The sequence below is a fragment of the Penaeus chinensis genome, chromosome 15, assembly GCF_019202785.1.
Source record: "Penaeus chinensis breed Huanghai No. 1 chromosome 15, ASM1920278v2, whole genome shotgun sequence".
NCBI classification, from domain to species: Eukaryota; Metazoa; Arthropoda; class Malacostraca; order Decapoda; family Penaeidae; genus Penaeus; species Penaeus chinensis.
In genome coordinates this window covers 3,683,136-3,692,444 of record NC_061833.1, presented here as the reverse complement: position 1 = coordinate 3,692,444, position 9,309 = coordinate 3,683,136, and the positions used below count along the sequence as shown (strand labels likewise).

Sequence of the window (9,309 nt, the reverse complement as noted above, 5' to 3'; positions counted from 1 at the left end):
GAGGTGAGTAGATGGTATGGTTGATGGAGGAGACGGCGGAGGAGGAGAAAGAGGAGGAAAGAAGGGAGGAGGATGAGGCGGAGGCGGAGGTGGAGTAGAAGGTATAGTTGTGGAGGAGAGGGCGGAGGAGGAGAAAGAGGAGGAGGGAGGAGGGAGGAGGAGGAGGCGGAGTTGGAGAAGGTATAGTTGTTGGAGGAGATGGCGAAGGAGGAGAAAGAGGAGGAGGTAGCGGAGGTGGAGGAGGAGGAGAAGAAGGGGAGGAGTTGAAGAAGAGGAGGGGGAGGAGAAGAAGGGGAGGAGGAGGAGGAGGAGGTGGTGGTGGTGGAGGTGGTGGTGGTGGTGGTGACGGGGCAGCGGCTTGCTCGGCGCGAGAGGCCGGGCCCGAGCGAGCCCCCACTCGGCAGTATACGTAAAGTCAGTGACGGGAACAGACGCATTCTCAGACCTGCTCCCTCGCTGATCGGTTGTTTTTTGTTGTCGAAAAAGGAACGTTGCCACCAACGCTGTACGCAATTTCTATATTTTATTTGAGTGTCTTTGTGTATTCAGCTCGAGTGGTTCCTTGACAATCACGAAGCAAGAAGTGAAGCCTGTCTTTAAGGTGCTGTCGGATACTGTTAAAACGCACACGCTCCGGTCTGTTGTTGTTGTGTGTGTTAGCCGTGTTGTGCGCGCGTGTACCTGGGAATAATACACCTTAATCATACGTACAGCATTCCTGATCTCGTACACAGGTGAGTGGGCCAATGCACCTGATGTAGGTGACTGCTCAATCGTCACTTCGCCGTCCATCTATCAGGCACCCTCTCGCCCTGTCTCCTCTCCCCTCTCCTATTCCCTCGGTACTCCCCCTCCCCTCCCCGTCTCCCTTCCCCTGCTACCTCCCTCCCTCCTTCACCCCCCCCCCTGTACAGCGACTCTCCTCCTAGTTACTATTTGTTCGGAGTCGTCTCTCGTGCACACTACTCGACGGCACTCTCTCTCCCTCTTCGCTCTTGGTCTCTCCTTTCCTCGCTGTCTCTCCGTCTCGTCTTTTCTCTTTTCAGTCCTGCGCGCTCTCTCGTTTCTTTTCTTTTTTCTCGTTTTCTCTGTCTCATTCATCTCGCTCTCTCTCATCTCATCTTGCTCTCTTTCATCTCATCTCGCTCTCTCTCATCTCATCTTGCTCTCTTTCATCTCATCTCGCTCTCTCTCATCTCTCATCTCGCTCTCTCTCATCTCATCTTGCTCTCTTTCATCTCATCTCGCTCTCTCTCATCTCTCATCTCGCTCTCTCTCATCTCATCTTGCTCTCTTTCATCTCATCTTTCATCTCATCTCGCTCTCTCTTTCTCTTTCTCCTCCCCCCCCCCCCATCTCCCAGGTGGGCTAATTTTAAGGAAGGATGAAGAGCGTAAAGCCCTGTTAATGATGCTTTGCCCGCTGGGTATTTGGTGGGTGGGGAGTATCACATTATTCTTGCCAAGATTAATGCTTGTGTTTTGTGTGATTCAGTGTTTGTACGTGCGCGTGTGTATACATGGGGTGAAAATTAACTTGTATACGTACATGCTTGTGTGTGTGTGTGTGTGTGTGTGTGTGTGTGTGTGTGTGTGTGTGTGTGTGTGTGTGTGTGTGTGTGTGTGTGTCTGTCTGTAGGTCCCGGTCCTTTCACCATCCTCTTCCACCTTTCTTGCCTTTCTGCGTGGTGGTTATTCATCAAAAAGCTGCGTAAGAACAGAAATCATGCGTGGCCTGTTGCTGGCGCTGCAGATGTGAGTGGAAGATGAAGAGGCAAGGCCCAAGAGGGAGCAAGTGTCTCTTGAGTGTGCACTTACCCTCTCGCTCTCTCTCTCTCTCTCTCTCTCTCTCTCTCTCTCTCTCTCTCTCTCTCTCTCTCTCTCTCTCTCTCTCTCTCTCTCTCTCTCTCTCTCATTCTCTCATTCTCTCATTCTCTCTCTCATTCTCTCTCTCTCTCTCTCATTCACTCTCTCTCTCTCTCTCTCTCTCTCTCTCTCTCTCTCTCTCTCTCTCTCTCTCTCTCTCTCTCTCTCTCTCTCTCTCTCTCTCTCTCTCTCTCTCTCTCTCTCTCTCTCTCTCTCTCTCTCTCTCTCTCTCTCTCTCTCTCTCTCTCTCTCTCTCTCTCTCTCACTATCTCACTATCTCCCCTTCTTTCCCTCCCTCTCCCATTATCTCCCAGTCCTGCCCTCCCTCTCGCACTATCTCCCTCCCTCTCCTCCCCTACCTACCCACCGCTTTACCACGTCCTACCTACTCCTGTCCAGGTTAGTATCCAACAGGACCTGACTCCCCTGAGGCACTGGACGAAAGGGGGGGGGGGCAAGGGGGAGGATTTGACCCACCCATTGCCCCCCCTCCTTGTTACTAACTGGTCTCTGCCCATTCTCTCGCACAGTTATACAGGAACACATTCGCACATAACGCTCATCCACACTGACGCGCGCATGCACACACACACAAAACACACACACACACACACACACACACACACACACACACACACACACACACACACACACACACACACACACACACACACACACACACACACTTTCTACAAGCGCCCTCTTCTTCCCCCTCCCCTTCCCTCCTATACCCCCTCCTGCTCCTTCCTCCCCTCCCCCTTCTCCCTTCCCCCCCTTCCTTGTAGGTCACTAGTAGGTCGGTTGCCTGTCGACCTGCTTGCTATTACTTGCTTGTCTCTCCTGCCGTGCCATTGTTATTGATAACTTGTTGTTTTTGTGTTGTTGACGTATTTATAATGAGCATTTTTTTTTTTTGTAATACAAGTTCCATGTTTGGGTGTCCGCTTTGCTCTTTCTCCTCCGCCCTCCTCTTCTTCTTCTGTTTATATGATGATTTCCTGCCTTGCGCTCGACGTGGATCGGCGGAGCCTTGTAAATATCAGTGGTCTGAGGGGGAGTCTTGGGCATTATGTTGGTCGAATTCGCGGGTTGCATCAGGCCGCCCGTTGCCTCATCAGTGTCGACTCCTTGCTCCTGGCTGGGCCGTTTTTGCCTCCGCGGTGCCTTTGTCTCGGCGGGTGTTTGTGTTTATGCGTGTGTTTGTGTGTTTTTGTTTGTGTGTGTGTGTTTGTTTGTGCGTTTGTTTGTATGTGCTTGTGTGTGTGTTTGTTTGTTTGTATGTGCTTGTGTGTATGTGTATGTGTGTGATTGTTTATGTGCATGTGAGTTTGTGTGTGTCGTTTGTTTGTGCGTTTGTTTGTATGTGCTTGTGTGTATGTGTGTGTGTGTGATTATGTTTATGTGCATGTGAGTTGATATTAAAGTATGCCAAGTGCACGTACCCATATACGTTTCTACGGGTATGCACGTTACCTGTCGCCTACGGAGACAAGTGTATTCGATAACGCGGAACACGAGGAGATAGTTGTATTCGTATTCGGCAATGTAATAGCGATAAGGGGAGCGATTAGAGGAGCGATTCCGGGTCGAGAGGCGAGAGGATGATACGGTGAGAGAGATAATGAGAGAGAGGGAGAGAAGGGGGGGAGAGAGAAAGAGGGGCAGGGAGAGAGAGAGAGAGAGAGAGAGAGAGAGAGAGAGAGAGAGAGAGAGAGAGAGAGAGAGAGAGAGAGAGAGAGAGAGAGAGAGAGAGAGAGAGAGAGAGAGAGAGAGAGAGAGAGAGAGAGAGAGAGAGAGAGAGAGAGAGAGAGAGAGAGAGAGAGAGAGAGAGATAGTTGAAAGAAAGAGAAATAAAAAGAGAATGAGTGCTTTGGCATGCGACACGTTCGCGGCGCCTCGGACAGTACACTTCAGAAGTAAAAACCAGAACAAGGAAATGGAGAGAGGCGTCTTTAGTACTCGGGTGATTTGTGTCAGATATGATAAATGTATCTTCTTGTTGTTTATATCTCATATGTAATTACGTAGAATATACATTCCTATTTATAAGTACCATGTTTTTTTTCGCATGCATGCACACACACACACACACACACACACACACACACACACACACACACACACACACACACACACACACACACACACACACACACACACACACACACACATACACATACACACAGCATTCATACACTCCTCGGGCGCCCCCTCTATTCCTCCAGCACATACACTCCCTGCGTGCACTGCTTTGATCCAGCGCCCGCGGGCAATTCCTCTTCGTGAGGTCAGGTCTCGAGGCTGCGCGACCTGCTCACGCGGGCGGCGTCGCTATCGCTGCCATCGTAAACGTCTCGTTCAGTTTCCTGGGGAGTTTTCTCGTTACGAGTCGAGGTGCATGACGTTATATCATCGGGTATGTTATGCAGTGCTGCCTGAAATTACTCCGATGCTAAAAGTCTACATTCGCTAGGTTTGTTAACGCTCGGGCTTCGCCTATGCTTGCCATCAGTTGCAAAATTAGTTTCAAAAATGACTCGCCCATGTCGGGTATTGTAAGATACCCGGTAGTGGCGGAATGTGCCAATCCTAAGGCGAGGACGTTCGGGCCGGCACCCGGGGTACGTCAGTGGCTCGGGTAACGGCATCCGCTACTGGGAGGACGTTCGGAATAGAGATCGGAGTGCCGCTGAATTCCATCGCCTCTTTGCAAAGGGGGTTATTTCAGCGAAGCAGTCCCTGGGTGACAGTGGCCACGGAATCGGTCAGACATTTTTTCATGCGACACCGACCGAGTTAGTCTTCATAATGTCATTCTTGGCGTGCGAAGCGAGCAAGGCCTCCGTGCTTGCTAGGTTCACGGAATCACCCTCACGTTCGGAACGTCGCCTGGTATCAGCTGCGGCGGGCGAGGAGCAGCCAATCAGGTGCAGGAGCAGCACGGGTCGGCTCCTCCCGGACGGCACCTCGAAAGTCCCGCTGCGCCTCCGCGCGGGAAGGAATGGGAAGACGGCCCCGGCCAGCGCTTCAGCGGGCGAGCGGTGCACTCCAAGGAGGGCGTCTGGGCCTCCGCCTCGCCCGACCCCATCGCAGCGGCGCTTCGGCTCGAGCTCACGGACAGACCGGGGACGAAGAGCGGGCGGAGAGGGCGGCGAGGGAGAGAATGCCAGTTCCATGGGGAGGCCACTTATGCGACAGCTGATTTATGGAGATCAGGACATGGCCGGGGACGATTTTATCCGGATTTTCTCTTGCGTGTGTGCTCATTCAGTATGGGGCTCCGTTGATTCGAGGTGTCATCAACTAATCCTTTTGGATATTTTAAAATTAATTAGTACCAATAAACAGGAAAATGTATTAATTCTAAAAAAACAAAACAAAAAAAAAACAAAAAAAAAACGTTATATTTATTAAATTGTCAATTGTCTTTGGTATCGTTGTGTGTACTTTCAGTTTGTAAGCTATCGATTATTTATTTGCGAACCTTATCTTCCATCTCAAAAACCGAATAATCAATTCGATTAATATTTCTACCAAGGAACCCATTAACGAGAATTTCGCAGATGTTCACAAAACAATTCTCACTGATAACCAAGTCCCTGCCGACGACGACGACGACCCGTAGGCTGCGCATGGAGGAAGCCGCAGTGATGATAATGTGGATGTGTTTCGTAACCTGTTTGTGGTTGTCTGTTTCCATGTTATGTGTACTTCTGCTTGAGTGTCCACGTACATGTTTAGAAGGTATACGATAGCGACCATGAGGGTAGGGCGCCTGTTCGGGGCATAGAGGGCCTAGTGCGGACGACACGCGACCCAATGTGACACGTGCGTCAAAATGGCGGAAGGGTCATTTCAGCGTGTCCTGCGAGCTACCGTGTCTCTCTGCCGGGGCCTTGGCTGGCGGGTGACCTACCTGTCCACTTATCTAACTCCCGGCGTCGTCCCCATCCTATTTTTCTCTCTCTCTCTCTCTCTCTCTCTCTCTCTCTCTCTCTCTCTCTCTCTCTCTCTCTCTCTCTCTCTCTCTCTCTCTCTCTCTCTCTCTCTCTCTCTCTCTCTCTCCCTCTCCCTCTCCCTCTCCCTCTCCCTCTCCCTCCCCCTCCCCTCCCTCCCTCCCTCCCTCCCTCCCTCCCTCCCTCCCTCCCTCCCTCACTCCCTCCCTCCCTCCCTCCTCCTCCTTTCACCTGCTGTGTTAGTTGCAGCCTTCTCTTAGGTCCTTTTCCTTTTTTTCTATGAACGTTCATTTTCATCTCTCTCTCTCTCTCTCTCTCTCTCTCTCTCTCTCTCTCTCTCTCTCTCTATATATATATATATATATATATATATATATATGTATACATACATACATACATACATACATACACACACACACACACACACACACACACACACACACACACACACACACACACACACACACACACACACACACACACACACACATGTACATATAAACATGCACAAAAATACATGTATATAATCGTACATATATGATATGTATGTACAGTTTTCTTTCTCTCCCTATCTCTCTCCCCAACTCTCTTTGTTAATCTCTCTTCCCCCTGCTCCACCCCCTCCTCCGTCCTTGTCTCTCATTCCTTCTCGTTCTCACGCTCTCGCCCTCTCTTACCTACTTGTTCGCCTTTTGTCACCCCCTCTTGACTCCGCACCGGCCGGCTCGTTGGCGGATATCGAGGCGGCTGATTCAGATTCACTACAGGGTGACGTAACCGGGCAGTAGGTCGGGCGGGGGAGGTAGGGGTGGGGGGGGGAGAGTGGGAAGGAAGGAGGGAAGAAGGGAAGGAAGGAGGGAGGGAGGGAGGGAGGGAGGGAGGGAGGGAGGGAGGGAGGGAGGGAGGGAGGGAGGGAGGGAGGGAGGGAGGGAGGGAGGAGAGGAGAGAGGGAGAGAGGGAGAGAGGGAGAGAGGGAGAGAGGGAGAGAGGGAGAGAGGGAGAGAGGGAAAGAGGGAGGGAGGGAGAGGAACGGACGGACGGAGGGAAAGAGATTGAGAGAGGAAGGGAAGAAAGGAGAAAAGAAAGAAAGAAAGAAGGTACATATGAACAAGACAAGTAGAGGAACAGACCCACTGAGGAAAGCAACAAGAAAGACAGGGATGAACTGACAGAGACAAAGAGCCAAAGAATTAGAAAACCAAAGAGCCAGAGAACCAGAGAACCAGAGAGCCAGAGAGCCAAAGAGCCCGAGAAATAGAGAACCAGAGAGCCAAAGGGCCCGAGAACTAGAGAGCCAGAGAGCCCGAGAGCCAGAGAGCGGCCGCCTGGAGCTCATCAATATTCAGGCCTTCGTATGGTATCAGGTAGAGGGGGGTCGTTCATCTAACGAGGAAGAGGGGATTTTTTTTTTTCCTTTTAGGTTTATTAATATATTTTTGCCTTTACTTGTTGCTGGTTGGGCCCTCGGTGTGAAATTGTTGTTGTTGTTTTTGTTTTGATTTCCCAGTTGTCAAAGGGGTGTGGTATATCTGGAGTGTCAGCGTGTGTGTGTGCGTGAGAGAGAGAGAGAGAGAGAGAGAGAGAGAGAGAGAGAGAGAGAGAGAGAGAGAGAGAGAGAGAGAGAGAGAGAGAGAGAGAGAGAGAGAGAGAGAAAGAAACAGAAGAGACAGATAGACAGAGATAGAGAGAGACAGAGAGAGACAGAGAGACAGAAACAGAGACATAGGCAGACACAGAGGCAGACAGAGCGAGCGAACAGTGGTCCTTGGAGCAAACCCTGCGTCACTGGCATTCGCTAAGCCTAGCTGTCATAGGCCAAAGCCGTATATGGAACGCTTTGATTGCAAATTTATGCCGGCCAAAACAGCGCCGTAGACATAACATCATGGTAGTTATCGCAACCAGTCTCTCTCTCTCTCTCTCTCTCTCTCTCTCTCTCTCTCTCTCTCTCTCTCTCTCTCTCTCTCTCTCTCTCTCTCTCTCTCTCTCTCTCTCTCTCTCTCTCTCACTCTCACTCTCTCTCTCTCTCTCTCTCTCTCTCTCTCTCTCTCTCTCTCTCTCTCTCTCTCTCTCTCTCTCTCTCTCTCTCTTTCTCTTTCTCTTTCTCTCTCTCTCTTTCTCCCTCTCTCTCTCTCTCTCTCTCTCTCTCTCTCTCTCTCTCTCTCTCTCTCTCTCTCTCTCTCTCTCTCTCTCTCTCTCTCTCTCTCTCTTCTTTATCGCTGCCTCTATCTTTATCTATTTATCTATCTATCAATCTGTGTATCTACTTTTACTTGTTTTTTGTATGTATGTAAATCTCACCAGCACAGACAGACTAATCGATTGCCTCCGCTTGGCCTTTAATTTCGTGCCCACGCTCATTTCACGGTAAAGTAAAGTTTAGGGACTATGTTGATTGATCAGAGGCAAGCCTATTGACTGGAGTAGTTGTCGATCAAAGTAAAGTTTACGGACCTAAGTGAGCGTTCAAAGCAAAGTCTGCTGATAGGAGTGATGGAGGTAAGGCGGTCGATTTAAAAAAAAAAAGTGAATTCCCTAATTTTAGCGATCAAAGTAAAGTTCACGGACGGAAGTGGTCGCTCTCAGGAAAGTTCATTATAAAGCGAAGTAAGCCAAGACTCACAATGGCCGTCGTACAGCGAAGAGCGAGTGGAGGGAGAGAGGGAGGAGGGGAGGGGTGGGGAGAGGGAGTGGGACTTCGATTGTCGTACGAGTTTCGTTTCTTCGTCATAATGATGTTTCGGTTTGCGTCATCGCCACGTGGGACTCGGCTCTTGTTGCTATGGGTTACAGAGAGAAGGGGGGGGGGGGTGGGAGGGAGAAGACTGTGTTGCGGAAGGGATAGGAGGGGAGAGTAAATGGGGGGAGGGGGAAAGGATGATGGAGAGAGGGGGAGAGGAGTTGTCTGAATAGCCAGTCTTTTTTTTTTTTTTTTTTTTTTTTTTTTTTTTTTAAATCTGATTCTGTCCTTTGGTTTTGTGTGTATGTTTTTTTGTGTTTTTTTTTTTTTTTTTTTTAATTCTCAATGATCGCTCTCCGTATGGGTTATCCCACGCCACTTGTACCCTACCCAAAGAGACGATTCGGACAGAGATTGATTGATGATGTGCAATCTGTCGCGTCACCGTTGCGATTACTTCCGTTATCTGATCTGCCTTATTTCTTTGTTATCTTATCTGATAATCACTCTCGCTTTTTCACAGGTAAGCTGCTCGTCCGCCGTCAGGAGAGTCATCGCCCGAGCGTCATCCTGGCCAGATGTGTGATGACGTGGTGGTGAGTACGAAGGGCGGGGTGTGATGAAGGGGTGAAGAGAAGAAGGAAAAGGAGGAAAGGAAGGAAGAGGGGGAAAGGAGGAAATGGGTGAGTTGGGGAGATAAGGAAGGGGGGGAAAGGGGAATGGAGGAGATGGATGAGTTGGGGAGATAGGGAAGGGAAGGGGAAAGGGGAAAGGAGGAGATGGGCGAATTGGGGAGACAAGAAAGGGT

General features: G+C 50.1%; 1 protein-coding gene across 3 annotated transcripts in view; it reads left to right on the top strand.

Moving 5' to 3' along the window:
• The first annotated feature begins 396 nt into the window (after positions 1-396).
• The window catches only part of LOC125032660 (nuclear factor of activated T-cells 5-like), a 65,509-nt gene continuing 56,596 nt past the window's right edge, over positions 397-9,309 (top strand). For 2 of the 3 annotated variants that reach the window (XM_047623903.1, XM_047623899.1), the window contains exons 1-2: positions 397-734; positions 9,025-9,097. In XM_047623903.1, coding sequence (XP_047479859.1) covers positions 9,080-9,097 — 18 coding nt within the window. In that variant the 5' untranslated portion in view covers positions 397-734; positions 9,025-9,079. The remainder of the gene's footprint in view (positions 735-9,024; positions 9,098-9,309) is intronic. The other variant, XM_047623900.1, reaches the window with a different exon arrangement.